The 19,553-nt window shown below is 45.6% G+C and overlaps 1 protein-coding gene and 1 pseudogene across 1 annotated transcript; both read right to left on the bottom strand.

The window, feature by feature from the left end:
- Positions 1–1,828: 1,828 nt before the first annotated feature.
- Psme3 (proteasome activator subunit 3) lies at positions 1,829–7,923 on the bottom strand. Its single transcript, XM_041644083.1, has 11 exons — positions 7,615–7,923; positions 6,912–6,944; positions 6,732–6,794; positions 6,417–6,521; positions 4,592–4,640; positions 4,111–4,223; positions 3,853–3,921; positions 3,703–3,770; positions 3,544–3,598; positions 3,341–3,427; positions 1,829–2,061 (listed from the first exon to the last, which is right to left on the bottom strand). Exons 1-11 carry the CDS (start codon positions 7,654–7,656, stop codon positions 1,981–1,983), a joined length of 765 nt encoding a protein of 254 aa, XP_041500017.1. The 5' UTR covers positions 7,657–7,923; the 3' UTR covers positions 1,829–1,980.
- A 6,402-nt stretch (positions 7,924–14,325) lies between these two features.
- LOC121442352 lies at positions 14,326–17,697 on the bottom strand (annotated as a pseudogene).
- Positions 17,698–19,553: the final 1,856 nt, after the last annotated feature.

Raw genomic sequence — 19,553 nt, 5'->3', positions numbered from 1 at the left:
GACTTGAACTCAGGTCCACCAGCCTCTGCCTCTGTGCAGGGATTAAAGGCTGCGCCACCACCGCCCAGCGTGGAAGCTTCACTCTTGCCACCATGATGCAAGAGTTCAATAGCGACCCCAGCACTCGGGAGGCAGAGGCAGGCGGATCTCGGTGAGTTCGAGACCAGCCTGGTCTACAAGAGCTAGTTCCAGGACAACCTCTAAAGCTACAGAGAAACCCTGTCTCGAAAAACCAAAAAAAAAAAAAGAGTTCAATAGCAAGTGTACACACAGCAGGCTGGCCAGGGCATCTGTGAAGGTGGGTGTCTGAACGCTCACACTATGTCCCTCAGTCACCAGAATATGGCACAGGGTCTGCAGCTTTAGAAAGAGGTCAAAGTACCTGTATTTTTAATAATTTCTTGACATGGTAAAAGAATTTTACATTACAATCCAAGGTTGGTAGGGTGAGGAGGGGCAGTGGAACAGTCAAACAAAAAGGGAAGCTGAGAAACACATGGTGGGAGGGGAGGAGTTTAGCTGGAAGGGACCTGAGGGGTGGGTAGGAGTACTGCCCAACTGAAATGCAATTGGTTTGTTACTGAGCACTATTCATGGGAAGAGAGCATCCTGACTCCTTTTCTGTAGAATACTGGGAGTGAAATGATGCATCCCAGGTGGAATATGATTGGAGTTGGAAGACGGAGAGGAGTAAAAGCCAAATAGACACTGAGAGTCACTGGCAGATTAACTGCAGATACCAACTCTCACTTAAAAAGCTGGGGGCTAATAGGGTTAACACAAAAGCTGTAACAAGTGAGATCTCTGGAAGATTTGAAAGAGGCAACTCTTCTATGGGTTTGACCTTCGCAGCATATTTATACACACACACGAACACACACACACATAGGCACGTGTGTATGTGCACAGATACATATACACATGAATTACTGCTTTCCCTGGAAGCACAACACTATAAATATGAGAAATATTTCCCAAAGGGAAAGCACAGCGAGGAGTAGCAGCCTCTAGACCTCATGGCTGCCCACACCCTATCCAATGCACAAGCTGGCCTGGGAGAAGGGCAAGTGAGGGCCAGAGGGGCCAGCTTTTGCATAACACCAAAGAACCTGAGTCACAGAGGAAAGGCCTTCATGAGCCCTCTGCTCCTCGGCTCTCCTTCAACTTACCCTGGGCACCAACGGCTACATTATCAGAAGAGAGGGTGGGCCTGGGACTTGCCTGGGTGGATGACTAAGACAACTGTCACCTGCTGAGGTGTTGCGTGTGTGACAGGGGCTGAAGGGGTAGTGGTGCAGAAAGGAAGGCTACGTTCTATAATGGAGCAGGAAGCATGTATACATGTCCCTATGCGTGTGTACAAGTGTACACAGTATCTGTGAAAACCCCAGTTATAAAAACATCCAGAGGAGCTCTAGGGATGCAGCTGAAGGCCTAAGGTATCCCTTGTCACAGTCAGGTTCAAGGAGGGGTAGACAAAGGTGGAGAGCCCCAGGGCATCGCCAGGGCAGCTGCAGCGGGGAGGACCCAAAGTCCCACAGAAGCAAGAGACACTGGCCTGTGACAGGAAGATGTCCCTTCCACCTCTACTCCCCCAGTTCCTAAAAGACACCTAACATTTTCCCTACAGTTCCTCCAGCTTTTAACACAAAACTTAAAACAAGGGGAGGAAGGGAAGGGAAGAAAAAACAAAAACCCCACAATTCTTGTGCCATTATCTCGCACAAATCTGGAGTTCTCCAGAAATTAGGACAGGCTGGGTGTGGGGTTTGGGGAAGGAGATAGAAGAGTTCCTGAGGCCTGAAAAAAGAGGTAAACACATCACAGAACTAGATGAGAGTTTCATTAGACTCTAACTAAAAACAGAGAGGTGTGGTTACTATTTCCAGCCAGTTTCCCCATCACGATAGTCATGTAACAAACCAAGGCAATATCGGTCTTGAGCCAGACTCACAGAGTCCCCTGGCCCTGGCCCTGGCCTCAGTACAGTGTCTCTGCATTGCTGCTCCGGGGCCGTTTGATTTTCTCAATATTCTTCAGGATCATGTCATGTAGAGTGACCTGGGAAAGGAAAGGTCAGGGAATCATTCATTTCTTCAATCTCTACCTCAATCAAGCAATAACACGTGTTACCTTAATTCTATCACTTGACCCCCTATATTCATTTCTTGAGCAGGCTACCAGTATTTACCACACTAACAAGTATAAGAAGTCCTTTAGGGTTGGAGAGATGGTTAAGAGGTTAAGAGCACTGACTGCACTTCCAGAGGTCCTGAGTTCAATTCCCAGCAACCACATGGTGGCTCACAACCAACTGTAATAAGATCTGCAGGCAGAACACTGTATACATAATAAATAAATCTTAAAAAAAAAAAGTCCAGCCAGGCGGTGGTGGTGCACGCCTTTAATCCCAGCACTTGGGAGGCAGAGGTAGGCGGATCTCTGTGAGTTCGAGACCAGCCCGGTCTACAAGAGCTAGTTCCAGGACAGGCTCCAAAACCACAGAGAAACCCTGTCTCAAAAAACCAAAAAAAAAAAAAAAAAAAAGTCCTTTAACGTGCAGCCTCATTTACTGCTAAACCCATTTTTTGTAGTCGGTAATCTTAACTCCCAAGTCTGAGCTTGAACATGATCAAGAACACACTTTCCGGGCTGCAGGGATTGGCTCAGAAGCCAAGAGCAGGCATTGCTCTTGCAGAGGACCGGAACTCAGTACCTAGCACCCATGTCAGGCAACTCACAACTGCCATTATCTCCAATTCCAGGGAGTCTTACACCTTCTTCTAGTAACCCCAGCTACCTGCACTCTCACACATGCACATACTGACACACAGAGATGATAATGATAATGATAATAATAATAATAATAATAATAATAATAATAATAATAAACCGGTTGGTTATGGTGGCACACATCTTTTAACAAAGCATTTGGGAGACAGAATCAGTGAGTCTTGACACCAACACAGTGAGCTTCAGGCCAGCCTGGGCTACAAAGTGAGACCCTGTCTAAAAACCAAACAACAAAAGAAAACAAATGACTCACTACATGAAAGCTTTGGTTACAAAGCTATCTTTCTGATTCCAAGACCCATGCTGTATATGTATAACACCTCCACCTAGCCAGAACAGAAACAGCCAACTAGACTTCCTCAGCAAGTTCATGTTCTCCATACCCAGCTGATGAACAGTTATTCACATACCCTAGCTGGCCTCCTGCTTAGTCTCCTGAGCAGTTGGGATTATAGGCAGATACCATCCTGGCCATTCAGTTTCCCAGAAATTACCAGAGAAATAAGCGAAGCCAGGACAGCTATGGGCAGGGACTGACTTTACTCACATACTGATTCCTTAGTTCTGAAATGATGAGACGGAGGCTGATGTATTCTTTCTCGTCAATCTCCGTGACAGTGCGGCGATAGTCCTCCTGCATGGGAAGGAGGGGAAGCTAGTCATCCAAGGCACAAATGCCCAGAGACAGCTCATTCCTAGGACCCTACCTATCCTGCCACCCCTACCTCAGACCCCAAAACCTCTACTTACCACATGGGGATATTTAGCTATTTTAGAAACCAATTTGGCTCTTGTAATATAGTATCTGGAAGGAGGAAAAAAAAAAAAGAGAGAGGCAACTGAAGGGGACACTGAACATGTCTCCCACTTCAACAGTTCAACTCCTAGGTACAGCCCAAGCAGTCCTACCTAGAAATCTGGTCCAGATAAGATGCAGCTTCACTCTCGACAGTTCTTAGTTCTGCAACTGTCTCCTCCTGTGGGGAAGAACAGGTGAGTCAAGTTACCTCAAGATCACCCTACAGCAGCACCAGAGAGAAAAGGCAGGGGACACATTACCTGAATAGACACCCCGAAGTTGTTCCCATCTTCTATTCTGGGAATCAAGAGCTGTACCCACATTTTGACCTAGAGTGTGAGAAGACAAAACGCACGTAGAAGGACCTTGGTCTTTTTTTACTAAAACCATGAAGTACATGAAGGACAGATGTCAGAAACAAAGTAATCAAGAAACTTAACCTGCCAGCCCCACCCTTCATTCCATAGGTCAAGTGGAGCTATTTGGGTCCAGTCATAGGTCACTAGCCCGTGCCTCACCGTGTTACATTTCTCGATCAGCAGCCGAATCTCAGGTTTTACTTTCTCAATAATGTCCACCAGCTGCTGGTTGCTTTTTAACATCCCGTTGGGCATCACAAACACCTTGGTTCCTGGAAGACACAACAAAGCCACATGTTCAGGGGAGTAGACAAGTGAAAGCACCCTTCATCTTTTCCTCTTTCCTAGACCTAGAAGATGGAGTGACCTTTGCCCTTTATCTTTCACAAAGTAAATGATTCCACTGTCCCTTACTACCACTATCACTGCAGAGGGGAAATGACCTGAAACATGGATTTCTGTACAAGTGTAAGGTGTGGCTTCTGCACCAAGTCAGACCCTCCTGGTGTACTAGGAGATGAAGCAATGACCACTGTAGGAAGATACTAAGTGTTGATTCTCACTTTTTGAGCTGGTGAAAACCAGAACCATGCTGCTTCTCAGGACTGCTAGTCAGCCTAGATTAGGGGCCAGCTCTTACCTTGGAAGGCCTCTTCACATTCATCCAACCTGCGCTTCTTGTAAGTGGGCTAAGGGTATAAGAAGCAGGAATTAGCTTGCATTCAGAGGCACATGGCCATTACAAGATACAAGTTTAATCCATTCCTGGCCCCTATAGGTTATCTTATTGATTTCTACACCAATATATATAAAACTTTTAAAAGAGGCTCTTGCCATAAAAACTACAACAAAACACACTCTATCTGGGAAAGCCAATTTTTCAACAAATACAACACAAATAAAATTTACAAAGTATCAAAGGGGCCAGTGGAGCACTTCAGCAGGTAGGGGCACATACTGCCAACTTTGACAACCTCAGTTTGATCTCTAGGACAACATGGCAGAAGGGAAAAGAGCCGACATGCTCCCTACCCACATGCTAAATAAGCAGTTTGTTTTTTTTTTTTGGTTTTTTTTTGGTTTTTCGAGACAGGGTTTCTCTGTGGCTTGGAGCCTGTCCTGGAACTAGCTCTTGTAGACCAGACTGGTCTCGAACTCACAGAGATCCGCCTGCCTCTGTCTCCCGAGTGCTGGGATTAAAGGCATGCGCCACCATCGCCCGGCAGCAGTGTTTGTTTCTGAAGCAGTCAAGGAGCAGGAAAAATTCTATTTTAAAAAAACAGGAAGAAGGGGCTAGAGAGATGGCTCACAGGTTAAGAACACTGGCTACTCTTCAGAGGTCCTGAGTTCAATTCTCAGCAACCATATGGTGGCTCACAACCATCTATAAAGAAACCTGGTGCCGTCTTCTGGCCTGCAAGCATTCGTGCAGATGGAACATTGTACATATAATACGGTCTTAAAAAAATAGGAAGAGAGCAATCAAGGCAGGTAGAGAATAAGCGGAGTATACACAAATTTGTTGGTTCTAAAATAAAAGCAATATTCAATCAACAATTTCAAAACAGTACCTTCTATATGCTAGAAGCAATAGTGGGAGTTAAGGATACAGCAATTAAGATGGTTCCTCCCTTAGCTGCAAATTTATTTTGCTTTATGTCGGAGAAAGGATCCCAGTTATGTGTTCCAACAAGCCCTCAATTCACTATGTATCCCAGGCTGGTCTTGAACTCACAACTCTCCTTCCTCAGACAAGCTGAGTGCTAAACCATCACACCCAGCTTAATTAGTTATAATTAGGACAGTTCTGAAAGCTAGTAATTAAAAAAAAAAAATCACAGGAATCTAGACAAAACTATAGTATCACTGGTGTTACAACACAATGCAGACACGGAACTAATACAGAATAGGTATTAGCTGGCATGGTGGTGTACACACTTCAACCTGGAACTCAGACAGCAGAGGCAGGAAGATCTCAACAAGTTTGAGGCCGACCTGGTCTAATCTACATAGGGAGTTCCAAGCTAGCCGGGGTGATATAGTGAGACCCCCACCTCCAAAACAAAACAAAGTTCAGGTGCTAAAGAGACAGTAAAGACAGGGACTGCAGCTATGCGGCAAGAGCTGCTCTTCCCACCACAAGACACAACACACTCAACAGAAAAGTCCTATTCTGGAGCATGGGGAAAGCCAGGCAGCTGGGAACAAAACAAAAACAAAAACAAAAAACCCCACCAAAAACCTAGTTTAGAACTAAAATCTCAGGCCAAGTCTGGGAGCAGCACTAAAATACTCACCTTGCTAAAAAGGGAACTAAAAAGTCCAAAACGTGGTATTCTGGAGTCACCATAACCACCTAAAACAGAACCCCAGATCCCAGAAGCAAAGCCCACGTCCTCTGCACATCCCGAGGCTTACCAAGAAATAAAATACTAAAAACACAAACATAAATGCAAGACACTCACACCATCCAGTCCGTCGTGGCTATTGGTGAGGAGAATGGGGTCAGGGACTGGGAGATTCATGTCTGAGTGGATCTGAGTTAGGTCATGGATATTTAGGATTGGTTCCTGAAAGAGAGACATTCACCCGAAAACAGTATTAGTGTAAGTTAAAAAAAAAAAGAGAGAGAGAGAAAGAGAGAGTGAGTGAAGAATTTCTTGTGAAAGAAAAGAAACGAGAGCCTCATAATACACATGAAAAAAGAATCAACACACAGTCTGCCCCATTTGCCTCAAAGACGGGAACCAAAAAGGTGGTTTCAAGAAGTAACTTCTCACCTTCAAAAAACTATCAAGTTCTAGTAACTTCTTTGGGAAAAAATTTGCCACCAAGTCTTCTGCCTAGACAGAGAAAATACACCCGAATTAATACACGGGAGCTAGTCACCCCCTATGGATAGCTCTTGTTGGGAAACCCCCAGCTGGGAACCAACTCTTTTCTCCCGTGCAAACACTCACCTCACTTGTGATCCGCTCCCTGAAAGAATCAACCTAAAATCAACAGAGAGCAATTCAATGCCAGATGACACAAGGGTAAGATGGGGAACCCCAAATCCAACTGTCTCTCCCTCACCTTGAAATTATAATCAGAAGGTGAGAGGCCCCCAGACTGCAAATACTTTATTTTTTTGAGGATCCATCTCTCCATCTCAGGAGAGTCTGTCGGGGCTGGAGGCTCTTCTCCCCTTCCACCTTCCTCCCCGCCCTCCCTCCCTCCCTCCGGCCGGTCTGAAATCCTCTGAATCTGATAAGCAGACAATGGCCAGACTGAAAGGCGTGAGCTCACAAACGTGCCAACTCCCACCCAGACCTGGCCTGGCGCGCGCAGCAGGCTAGCCTCCAAAGGCAGGGTCAGGGACAGCGTCCGGGGGCGGGGACGTAGCTGGGCCGGGGGACTTCCACCTGTCACTAGCCTAAAGTACTGAGTATAACACGTGTCCTCAGAGGAGAACCTGGTGCGCTCCATCACCAGAAGCAGGGCAGAAAGCCACCCTACATCTTCTCCAATGCCGTCTCCAGGCGTGGGGGGCTGGGTTGAGCCGAGCGGAAGCTCAGAGCTGGTGTCCCCAGGGAGACAAAGACGACATGGGGAGTAGGGAGCAAGTCCGACTGCTTGGGGGTTCGAAGGGAGGGATGAGGAGGCCCGGAGTTGTGCCGCTACCTTGAGCTTCACTTCCTGATCCACCTTCAGCAACGAGGCCATGGCCAGGCAGGGCCGTGTCCGCTCCGCTGGGTGCTGGAGGCGCTGTGGACTCCGGGGAGGGCGCCGGAGGGGCCTGAGGAATCTCCACTGCCCTCGGGACCCGGCCGCCCTCGCTGGCTTGCTCACCGCTTGCTCGTTCCCTCCCTCCGTGCCGGCCGGCCACCCGCCCGCCTGCCGCCTGATGCCTGCTAGCTCTCTCGCTCGCCCTCCCGGCTTTCGCCGCTCACGCCGGAAGTTACGTCACAGCCAATCGCCGGGACTCCGGAGAGGATTAGCACGTGCTCCGCGCAGCCGCGCTGATGTTCGGCTCTTAGAGGTTCCTGCCGGGGCTCTTAGGGCTCCGGCCCCTGTGCCCTGAGGTGCTAAACCTGGGTCAGGGATGCTGAGACCCAAGCCTCCCGGGGACTCAAGAGTGGTGTGTCCTATTGTCCCGGAACTCGACTTCACCGTGGGACCGCGTGTGCCCCTGCTTCTGGAAGTGTAGCCGTCGCGTCCTAGTGACGTTGCCTGGAGAAGCCCGCGTCTCCGGTCCCTAGTCGAGCGTTCCGGGCTGACTCCCTGCCTCCTGCCTCCCACCCCTTTCTCCCTCCCCCTAGCACCAAACAGAAGACAAGTTCCATGACACTACTTTCCTGGTATAGTTATCATAAACACGCAGGCCTCAGATATCAAATACCTGAGGAACAAAAGTACGCCCAGAAGATGATTGTGGCTTATCTAAGGTAACCCATTGTTTCCGGTAACTTCACTAGAATCAGATCTTCCCAGTTCTAGGATAAAAGTGTTAACATTTTCCCAATGGAAGTCTGAAACAGTATCTCTTCACCAATTTACTGTCTTTGTATAGGTTATTCAATACAATAAAATAGAGCCGGACTCTGTGCTAGATTCTAAAACAGTGTTACACAGATACTAGAAATGTATGCAAATATATGTAGGTTAATCCTCTAACAACCGCATCAAAAAAAAAGGTTAAATAACTTTAGCCACGTTTAATCCAATTTATATTACAATGTATTTAGCCTCCTGTGTCTGTGGCTTTCCAACTCATTGGGTTCAAAAACTTTAACAAAATGGAAAATATTCAGGAAAGCCTGAGCAACAGGGACGTACAAGAAAGATGACACAGCAGGTAATAGGTGCTAAAGATGTAAATTTAATCCATTATACACATACTGTGAGAACCAAGCCCTACAAGTAGTCCCCCTGACCTCCATGCACACATGAGAAAGCAAGCCTGCACACACACACACACACTATAACAAAGCAACCACAGAAGCTGTGGCACATTGTAGTACTCAATAGCAACATGGAAACAACAGCTCGGGGACACTGAAAGTGAATAGTCCATTTAAGGTTCCTCACTGTCCGTCATTGATGCTTCATATTGGCAAAAACACGGGAAAGTAAGGTGACTGTCACACCCCGTCTACTCCTAAAACCTCTGCTCTGCCTTTTCATTCACCTCCATTTTATGGTCTTGGATCATTTTTCTTTTTCTTTTTTTTTGGGGGGGGGGGGGTTCGAGACAGGGTTTCTCCATGGTTTTTTGGTTCCTGTCCTGGATCTAGCTCTTGTAGACCAGGCTGGTCTCGAACTCACAGAGATCCTCCTGCCTCTGCCTCCCGTGTGCTGGGATTAAAGGCGTGTGCCACCACTGCCCGGCTTGGACCATTTTTCATTGAGAAGTTCCTTATCACCTGGCTTGGTTAGATTTTTTCTTTTCTTTTTTTTAAATCTTGACACAAGCCAAGGTCATCTAGAAATAGGGAACTTCAAACTGAAAGGTCTCCATTAGATTGGCCTGCAGGCAAGCCTGTGGGCACATTCTTGATTGATAATTGATATGCAAAGGGTCAGGCAGCTGTGGGCAACCTAACCCTGAGCAGGTACTTCTGAGATGTGTAAGAAGACAAACTGAGCAAGCCAGGAGGAACATTCCAGAAGCTATATTCCTTTATAGTCTACTATAGTTCCCACCTCCAGGTTTCCACCTTGAGTCCCTGCCCTAACTTCCCTTCACAGGGGACTGAAAGATAAAATAAACCCTTTCTTCCCCTAATTGCTTTTATTTATGGTTTTGATTTCAGCAAAAGAAAGCAAACTAAGATGTCACCTTACCACCACATTGCCAACTTACCAATCCTTTCTGCCTCTCTTCATCTTCTCTCACGGGAGGAAGTAGCTCTCCTCCCACAAAAAATGCTTTCCTCCTTTTTGGGCATCAGCGTCCATCCTTTCAGCTCTCAAGGAGATGCTTCCGGCAATGGCCCTCTCTTTTACTTCTTTTTTTTTTTTTTTTTTTTTTTTTTTAATATTTATTTATTTATTATGTATACAATATTCTGTGTGTATGCCTGAAGGCCAGAAGAGGGCGCCAGACCTCTTTACAGATGGTTGTGAGCCACCATGTGGTGGCTGGGAATTGAACTCAGGACCTTTGGAAGAGCAGGCAATGCTCTTAACTACTGAGCCATCTCTCCAGCCCCCTCTCTTTTACTTCTTGATACCTTCTTCCTCCCCCCAACTCTCTGAGGCAGGGGCTTGTGTGTACCTCAGGGTGACCTCCAACTCAATATATGGAGTAGGCAAGTCTTGAACTCCCTGTCCTCTTGCCTCTACCTCCTAAGTGTGGGCATTACAGATAGGCTCTGCCACACCTGGCTGCAAATAATTGGGACTTTAACGATACCTGGTGTGGTCCTCTTTCTCCTCTGACATCTACTGCATGAAATATAATTCTTTTTAAATGAATTAAATGTAAGTTTCCCTAACAATTCTGACATATCCCAAGATCAAAACCAGAGCTTCTGGCCCTAGGGTAGCCTAGTAAGGGAGAGAGACTCCTCATTTGATGATTTTAATGTTTGAAGACGTGAATCACCACCTTTCATGAAGTTAATGTTTGTGTTTCAGAGCAAACTAAGTTTGCAAGCATTACAAAATTGAATATTTTTAATTTTTTTTTTTTTTGTTTTTTTTCGAGACAGGATTTCTCTGTGGTTTTGGAGCCTGTCCTGGAACTAGCTCTTGTAGACCGGGCTGGTCTCGAACTCACAGAGATCCGCCTGCCTCTGCCTCCAGAGTGCTGGGATTAAAGGCGTGCGCCACCACCGCCCGGCTCATATTTTTAATTTTTAAGTCAGGAAAGCATTAGCCTAGTGGTGGTGGGGGTGTGTGTATTGATATATGTAAGCAACTGAAGACATAGCCTGAAATATAGGCACTGAAGAACAAAAATAAATGCAGTTAACTTAAGGCTGACCATCCCTACCAGCTCCCCAGCCCTTCCTCTCCCTAATGTGAGCTTCCTTGTCCTGAGTCTCCTACTAAGAGCTGAGCCAACACAGACAGCTCCACTTAACTCCCAAGTTGGCTGGGCCTGTGGCCGAATATCTGAGCTGAAGTCCCTGATTAGGAAATCAGTGATGGCAGCTACTTGAGGAGATAAAACAGGAAGAAGATACCTTGAACCTAAGAGTTCAAGGGCAGGCTGAAACCAAGTAAGGACCTACACCATGTACAAACCAATCCTGACAGATGTAACCATGGAAAGGAACCCTAAAATATGGAAAAACGAGATCTTAAAATTAGAATTTCTGCAGGAAATCTCACAGGAGTCTGGGGGATGAGAACACCCTAAATCCCTGTCACTATGTGAGAAAATGTATCCAGGAAAAGACTGGTCATTCCACAGCTGGACAACTTACCTTTTTAATGATTTATTTATTTTTATTTTATGTACGCTGATGATTTGGAGGCATGCATCTGTGTAAGGGTATGGAATCTCCAGGAACAGGAATTACAGACAGTTGTTGTCTGCCTTGTGGATGCTGGGAATTGAACCAAGGTCCTCTGAAAATTCAGACAGTGCTCTTAGCCACTGAGTCATCTCTCCAGCCCCTACAACTTATGTTTTTAAAGTAATTTTAAATGTTTATTTATGTCCTGGCAGCCCAGTTGCATGCCACAGCTTGCTGGAGGACAGCTTGTGGGGAGCTTGTTCTCTCCTTCCATCATTTGGGTTCCTGGGATAAAACTTAGGGCTTCGTACACATTCAGAAAACAATGGCAGCTGAGCCACTTTCCCTAACTCCTGATACTAGCTTTCACTCAAAATCACAATATCCAGATATTCATATTTAACTTTGTTTCATCTTTTTTGTTGTCTGTTTATTGAAACAAGGTCTATCTATGCCGTTCTCTCTCTCCCGGGGCTTGCTAATTAGACCAGGCTGGCCTTAAACTCAGAGATCCTTCCGTCTCTGCCTCCTGAGTGCTGGAATTAAAGGCATGAACCGCCATTACTGGTTTCTTATTTTCTTTTTAACAGTGTACTTGTTATTGTTGTGTGTATGTGCATGTGTGTATGATGTGTGGACATGGCAGGGAAGGGTGCTACAGTGTACTCAGGACTGAGGTAGAAGGGTAGTCAGTGAGCCCTTCTCTCAAACAGCCAAGAGTAAGTGATGGAGAGACAGCTCAGTAGTCTGGAGCACTGAATTCTCTTCTAGAGTGCTTGGGTTCCATTCCCAGCACCCATATGGAGGCTCACAACTGTCTATAGCTCCGGTTTCACAGGAGCCCACATCCTCTTCTGGCTTCTACTTGCTACCAGGTTTATTCACAGTTCAGGCGTACGGAGTGCACATACACACATGCAGGCAGATCACCCATACACCTAAAAGTAAAAAAAAAAAATCTCTTTAAGTCTACACAAAGGTAGACTAAGTGTAGGGATGCGTGCATTTTATCCCAGCACTCGGAAGGCAGAGATAGGCAGATCTCTATGAGTTCGAGGACAGCCTGTCCTATTCTACCTGGCAAGTTCCAGGACAGCTGGGGCTACATGGTGAGACCCTGTATCAGAAATAAATAAATAATAAATAAATAAATAAATAAATAGCAAAAGAGAACAAGCAGCAACAACAAAACCGTTAAGAGCCCTGTTCTGATTGGCCGCCAACCTCAATGGTGATTTCTCCGTTTCTTAGCCCTGGACTCCCTACTTTTTGGCATCCTGTTCCTGCACCCCTGCTAACATTCCTTTACAGCTTGCAACTTTGTCCTAGAAGCTCAAGCATCTCATAGCTTCAGGCATCTCAGAATTATTATGACCAAACAAAATTCCACTTCTTTTGTCCATCTCAGATACCTTGCCGCTCCAACCAAAAACCTCACAGCTTCCTGATTGCTCGGCTCCGTATCTCCCTGCACTCAGTCTGTCTGTGGGTCCCATCAGGATTTGTGCACCTGCACGATGCCTTTTCTGTCCTTTGCACTCTAAGCCACGCCATTCTTTCCTGGGATAAACAATTGGTTCTTCTCTGGTCTCTACATTTCCATTCTTGTCACCCTCCCCCCTTTTCTAGTCCCCACTGAGCACCCAAAATTATGATTTTATTGTTGTTGTTTTCAGACAGGGCCTCATACACAACTCACACTGGCCTCAAACTTATTATGTAGCCGAGGATGACCTTGAACATCTGATTCTCCTGTCTCTACCTCTCAAGTGCTGGTATTAGAAGCACGTACCGGCACATCTGTGCTGAATAGTTTTCTGTCAACTAGACACAAGCTAAAGTAATCAGAGAGGAGGGTGTATCAATTGAGAAAAGGCCTCTGTAAGATCGGGTTGTAGGCATGCCTGTAGGGGATTTAATTAGAAATTGATGTGGGGGTGTCGCTTTGAACAAAATCTCAGCCTTTCAATTTTACCAATAAAGACTAGGGTATTGTGATATTTTATTTATGTTTTAATAAGTAAAGCTTGTCTGAAGATCAGAGGGTAAAACTAAGCCAATAGAGGCCAGGCAGTGGTGTCACAGACCTTTAAACCCGGGATTTGGGAGACAGAGGTAGATGGATCTCTGTGAGTTCAAGGCCACCATAGGCTACACAAGATCAGTGCAGAAGCAGATCCAGGTGGTAGTGGCTCACAGCTTTAATCCCAGTACTAGGGAGTCACACTCTTTTAATCCCAGCACTAAAGGGGAATAAAACAGGAGGAGACAGAGGCTCAGGGCTCAGTCTGTAGTCACCCAGCCTTGGTAGAGGTAAGATTTCTCTAGTGGCTTGGCTGTTTTGCTTTTCTGATTTTCAGGTTGAACCCCAATATCTGTTTCTGGATTTGTATTATTTGTGCTACACTAGGGAGCCAGATGCTGGGGTGAAAGCCTGCTAGCTCAGAAAGGCAGAGAAAGCACCCAGCTGACCTTTCTCCTCCTCGGAAGTCCCAGAAGCCACCTCCTCCTAAGCCATTTCAAACAAGACTCCCCAAACTCAATGTCCCTCCCTCCTACTTCCTGTGTGTCTTTCTATCCATCCGCCTGACTCCCTCCAACTCTCCATAGGTTTTTTCTTAATAATCTTATGTTCTTTTCCTGTCAACATTGGTTGACTTCTTTACCTACGGTTGACTTTATTTAATCCTATTTACAATACTCAAGCAGAAAACTCTTGGGTTAAAGGTGTGTGCTACAGCTGAGTCACACCACAACTAGAAACAGGTTTTTTCAATAAACAACACAATATCGAGGTTCACAGTGTAATCAAATATCCTGTAACATTTCCCTCCTTTTATCTCCCCCACCCCAGCTCCAACATGTGTACTTCTTTATTGTAAAAGAGAAAAGCAATAATGACAACATTAGGGCCAGGGAATAGCAACTAACATCCTCCCAGAGTGCTCCAGCACAATCCCAGAGAATGTAGGCATCTGAAGTCCTGGAGACAGACACGGGGGACACTCTGAGGAAAGCCAAGGTCACGCCACTTCTGGACGATCACCAGACGGACCGTGTACTTGTCCCATTTCTTCTCTGGGTCATAGGGCTCCAGGCGACTGGCAGGAAAGATGTGCTTGTTCCTCCCACACCAGCTCCTCAGCACCACCTTGCCCGCGTTGGACTCGTCCTTCTCCACGGTGGCATCACTGGGCAGTCGCACATCCTTGTGCTTTGGTGACGTTGAAGTCGCAGAAGCTGTGGTGGGGGGAAGGATTAAGTCCTCCTTGATCTACATGAGCTGCTCCACCCCTGCCGACCTGTGCTCACTGAAGTCTTTGTGCAGGATCTCAAGTGCTTTCAGCAGGAACTGCTGCCTTGTGTTGCCCTTCTTCGTCTTAACTGTGCGCCGGTGTCCAGGCCATCCCAGTAACTAACGGTGATTTCAATCTCTTCGCTCTTGGTTTTCTCCTGCTTGGCTTCCCACTCCTGACGCAGCTCTTCTCGAAGCCGGTTCTCCTCCTCCTCCCGGTCCTGGTCAGGCAAGATACTTGTGTCCACATCAGGGTTCTTCCCCAATTTCCTTTTCTTTGTGGTTACCTCGTCCCTCTCCAGTTCCTCCTCATACGTAGCCACCTCTGCCTCCTCTTCTTCCTCCAAGGTGAAGGTCAGGCTAGAGATCTTCCACTTGGCCTCCTTCCCTCACAGCTTCTCTAGCTTCAGCTGTAGCTCCTTGGACGGTTCCTTTTTTGCCAGCTGCTTCTCTCGCTCCTTCACCAGTGCCTCCTGTTTGGCCTTCATGTCATTCAGGGTCACGAGACCCACAGTACTGGACATGAGCTCTGCTTCCACAGCATTATGTGTGCAGAAAACTTCTTATCAATGCTGGATTTCATTTTCTTCTCCTCTGCAATCCTCTGCTTTGTCTGCTCTACTTGCGCACGCTGTTTCTCTCCCTTTTCTTCATCAGGTGCATGGCGTGGCCCGCTTCCCTTGCTGTGCCCTTCGCTTGAGGTGCCCTTGTACTGAGCCATAGTGGCTGTGGGGATGGTGGCAGTGGAGACGTCAGCTAGAAGGAGTCCGGTGGCGGCGGTTTAGCCAACTGACCTCCCTCTTCTTATCTAAGTAGGAAGGAAAAGTTTTAACTATTTACAATAGTGGAGCTATTTCTGTCAAGCTTTCCACAGTGCCCAGCTTGGTTGTATTTGGCAGTTTTAGGACTAAGAATCTCTGAGTTTACCCTATTCTTGTAAAGGTATAGTAAAAAAGCAGTCTTTTAAATCAATCACTATAGCAGGTAATAAAGAAAGCAAGGGAATTCCAGACTGTAAAGAACCCATTGACCGAATCATCTTATTTATGGCTCTCTCTCTTTTTTTTTTTTTTTTTTTTTTTTTTGGTTTTTCGAGACAGGGTTTCTCTGTGGTTTTGGAGCCTGTCCTGGAACTAGCTCTTGTAGACCAGGCTGGTCTCGAACTCACAGAGATCGGCCTGCCTCTGCCTCCCGAGTGCTGGGATTAAAGGCGTGCGCCACCACCGCCCGGCTATTTATGGCTCTCAAATCTGTTAACATTCTCCATTTTCCAGATTTCTTTTTAATGGCAAAAATAGAAGAAACCCAAGGATTGGTGAGTTCTTCAGTATGTTGAGCATTTAGCTGCTCCTGTTCCAGCTGTTCTAGTGCCTATAATTTTTCTGATGTCAAAGGCCAGGGTTCTGCCCACATCAGTTAATCATTTTAAAGGTGGGGCAGTTGGGAACCTTAAAAGGACAGCAGCAACAGCTGTTGTGTCCTGTTTACTTAACAACCTGAACAGTCTGGGACTGGTTTTTTTTGTGTGTGTGTGTGTGTGTGTTTTTTTTTTTTTTGACAGGGTTTCTCTGTAGCTTTGGAGTCTGTCCTGGAACTAGCTCTGTTTTTTTTAAATATATTTATTTATATTTTATTTAATATATTTATATATGTATACAATAGTCTGTCTACATGTATGCCTGCAGGCCAGAAGAGGGCACCAGACCTCATTACAGATGGTTGTGAGCCACCATGTGGTTGCTGGGAATTGAACTCAGGACCTTTGGAAGAGCAGGCAATGCTCTTAACCACTGAGCCATCTCTCCAGCCCCCTGGAACTAGCTCTGTAGACCAGGCTGGCCTCGAACTCACCAAAACCCGTCTCCCTCTGCCTCCTGGGTGCTGAGATGAAAGGCACATGCCACCACCTCCCAGTTCTGTGACTTTTCTTATTAATACCTTTTACTATTTTTCTCGGAAGCATTCTTTATTTATTTTATGGTTTGTTTCTGAGATTGGAGGAATGTTAATCTGTGTTTTCCATTGATGCATGAAATCACATTCCCATAAATTCATGACTATATGAGCCACATACAGCTTTAATTTTCCTTTTGTTCCTCTGGCCCTATAAACTCAACCCATCTCACACTTTGTTTTATGTAGATGGAAGTTTCTCTGTTCCAACCAGTCCCACAGCCATTCAGCCCCAAAGAAACACAAGAGGCTGATATAAAGTATAAACTGGTTGGCCTATTAGCTCAGGTTTATTTTTAACTAGCTCTTACAACTTAAATTAATCTATAATTCCTATCTATGTTAGTCATGTAGCTTGGTACCTTTTCTCAGAAAGGCATATCATCTTGCTTCCCCTGCACCTGATTGGTGACTGACTCTCTGCCTTTTCTCTTCCCAGAATTCTTCTAGTCTGGTTGCCTCAACAATAGTTCCTGCCTGGCTACGGGCCAATCAGCGTTTTATTAAACTAATAGGAGTGACAAATCTTTACAGAGTACAAAAGGATTATCCCACAGCAGTTTTACCTAAGATAAAGTTCCAATCCCTAGAAGTTAAATATTTACCTGCTGAAGAGGCCAATCTGGATACCAAGATTTGGGTGAAATTGTTATATCTACTCCTATGCCAACTAAACCTTCAACTTCAAAGCCATTTATTTGTATTTTTAGCTTTGATCTCTGATCATTTATAGCAGTTTGCCAAAATACTTATTTTCTGGCCTCTCCTGAATTTTTTAAGCTACTGAGGCCTTTGTTACATCCAGAGCAGTGTTTTCATGTTGTTGTTGTTTTTCTGAGACAGGGTTTCTCTGTATAACAGCCCTACTAACTGCCCTGGAACTAGCTCTTGTAGACCAGGTTGGCCTTGAACTCAGAGAGTAACCTGCCTCTGCCTCTGGAGTGCTGGGATTAAAGGTGTGTGCCCCCACCACCACCCAACCGCAGTGCTGTTTTAACAACAGGCATTAAATATTTTAATTACTCTGTGGATGAGTTTCTCTGATGCCATCTAAATTGGCCCCATACAGAGTCCTAACAGCCTGTATTATGTTATTTCCCATTCTTAACCTGTGAAAAAGTTTTCCTTTTAATATTACTTAGCTCTCTTCTTGAGGACTTCCCAGTTGTCTTAGCCAAATCTGATGGCTTCTCAGTTTGTCTGCAGCTGGTGTGATTTCTCTGTGTGGTCATACTACGCGTTGGAGTGAAAATGTTGTTTTTAACAGAATCTCAATTGTTCTAGTTTACCAGTAAAGCCAGATGCTGTAACGGAAGCCTGTTAGTTCGGAGAGGCAGAGAAAGCCCCAGCTGACCTTCCTCCTTAGCAGATGTTCCAGAACTCTCTCCAACACCATCTCAAACAAACCTCTCAAACTGAATGTCTCTTCCTACTTCCTGCATCTCTCCATTGTCCTTCTGACTCCCTCTTACTCTCTGTTTTTTTCTTAATAATCTTCATGTTCACTTCCTGTCAACAGGCTGCCTGCACCGCCTCTCACAACTTCCCGGTGATTTTCTGTAATCCTGTTTACTCCAGCAGAAAGCTCTTCGATTAAAGATGTGTAGTAGGGCTGAGTCACACAACTGGAAACAGGGTTGTTTTGGTTTGGTTTGGTTTTATGAGACAGGGTTTCACTGTAGCTTTGGAGCCTGTCCTGAATCTAGCTCCTGTAGACCAGGCTGGTCTCAAACTCAGAGATCTGCCTGCCTCTGCCTCCCAAGTGCTGGGATTAAAGTTGTGCGCCACCACTGCCTCTGGGGCTATTCTTATTCAACTACCACAGGGCTCTACCTGACACATTTGCCAAAACTCAATCCACTGAAAAGATATGATTTCCAAACAACATTCACTGTCTTCTGGGCAGAAAACATCCAACCCATTACACCTATCATTGTCCAAAATGATCTTGTTTACATGTCTGTTTGTCTAATTTCCATTAGAGCAGCTTACTACTGTGTCCTCCCAGATGTAGAGTAGTGATGGGCACATAGTAGGTCTTTCAATCAATATAGGGAATATTGATTCTCATGGCATATAACGGCTATCAAGGACTTTCCCAGCAGAACACTGGGCATTTTCTATGTGCCAGGTCTTGCTGCTCCTGGTTTTCACCTCTATCAATTTATTTTATCATTACAATGCTCCATGGGTTGTAGACTATTGTATAATATCTTATTTAACAAGTGAGATTTCAAAACAAGGCACAGAGAAGTTGTTCCAGGCCCCAGGGTTGGTGAACAGCAATAAGAAATTTTGAGGCCCTGTGGTGTTGCTGTACAACTGCTTGAGCCCTTACCTCTCTAAAAGCTGGCTAATTTTCTATGCTTTTCTGATGCCAGCCAAGCAGGAAGACATAAAAGACTTTAAACAGCCACACCAGGCCTAAGTGGGAATTCTTTGGGTATGATTCCATCTCTAGAGGGAGTAGGGTCTTATGCTGAAGGACTTGAAAAGAAAAAGGTGTGTGAAGACATCTCTAGTTAGGAGGAGAAAATCAAGGAATTCCACTTATCCAGAACCAATCATAGGAGGACCACACCCTTTTGAAATAAAAGAAAAGCATTTCTGGAAATCAGAATAATTTGGTTCTTTCCAAGGGTCTAATCATTTGTTTGTTTGTTTTCAGTTTTTCCAAGTCTGAATTTCTCTGTGTGTAGCCTTGGCTGTCCTGGAACCGGTAGACCACGCTGGCCTTGAACTCACAGAGAACTGCCTGTGTCTTCTGCCTCCCAAGTCTTGGAATCAAAGGCGTGCACCACCACTCCCCAACTTTATTTGTGACTTAATAAGACTTATTTTGACTAGACACATACTTAGAAGCTCTTAGCCAGGCAGTGGTGGCGCAGGCCTTTAATCCCAGCACT

This window comes from Microtus oregoni, unplaced genomic scaffold, assembly GCF_018167655.1.
Source record: "Microtus oregoni isolate MIOR12 unplaced genomic scaffold, Mior012 000091F_ref0000469, whole genome shotgun sequence".
NCBI classification, from domain to species: domain Eukaryota; kingdom Metazoa; phylum Chordata; class Mammalia; order Rodentia; family Cricetidae; genus Microtus; species Microtus oregoni.
Note: the sequence above shows the minus strand (reverse complement) of the source record. Positions and strands in the feature narration are given on the sequence as shown.

Excerpts from the sequence above, each read along its gene's own strand:
- Psme3 (XM_041644083.1), bottom strand. The coding sequence starts at position 7,656 with ATGGCCTCGTTGCTGAAGGTGGATCAGGAAGTGAAGCTCAAG. Across the intron at positions 3,599-3,702 it reads TATCTGGACCAGATTTCTAG|ATACTATATTACAAGAGCCA; the intron begins GTAGGACTGCTT and ends TCCTCCTTCCAG. Across the intron at positions 2,062-3,340 it reads CAGAACTAAGGAATCAGTAT|GTCACTCTACATGACATGAT; the intron begins GTGAGTAAAGTC and ends TTCCTTTCCCAG.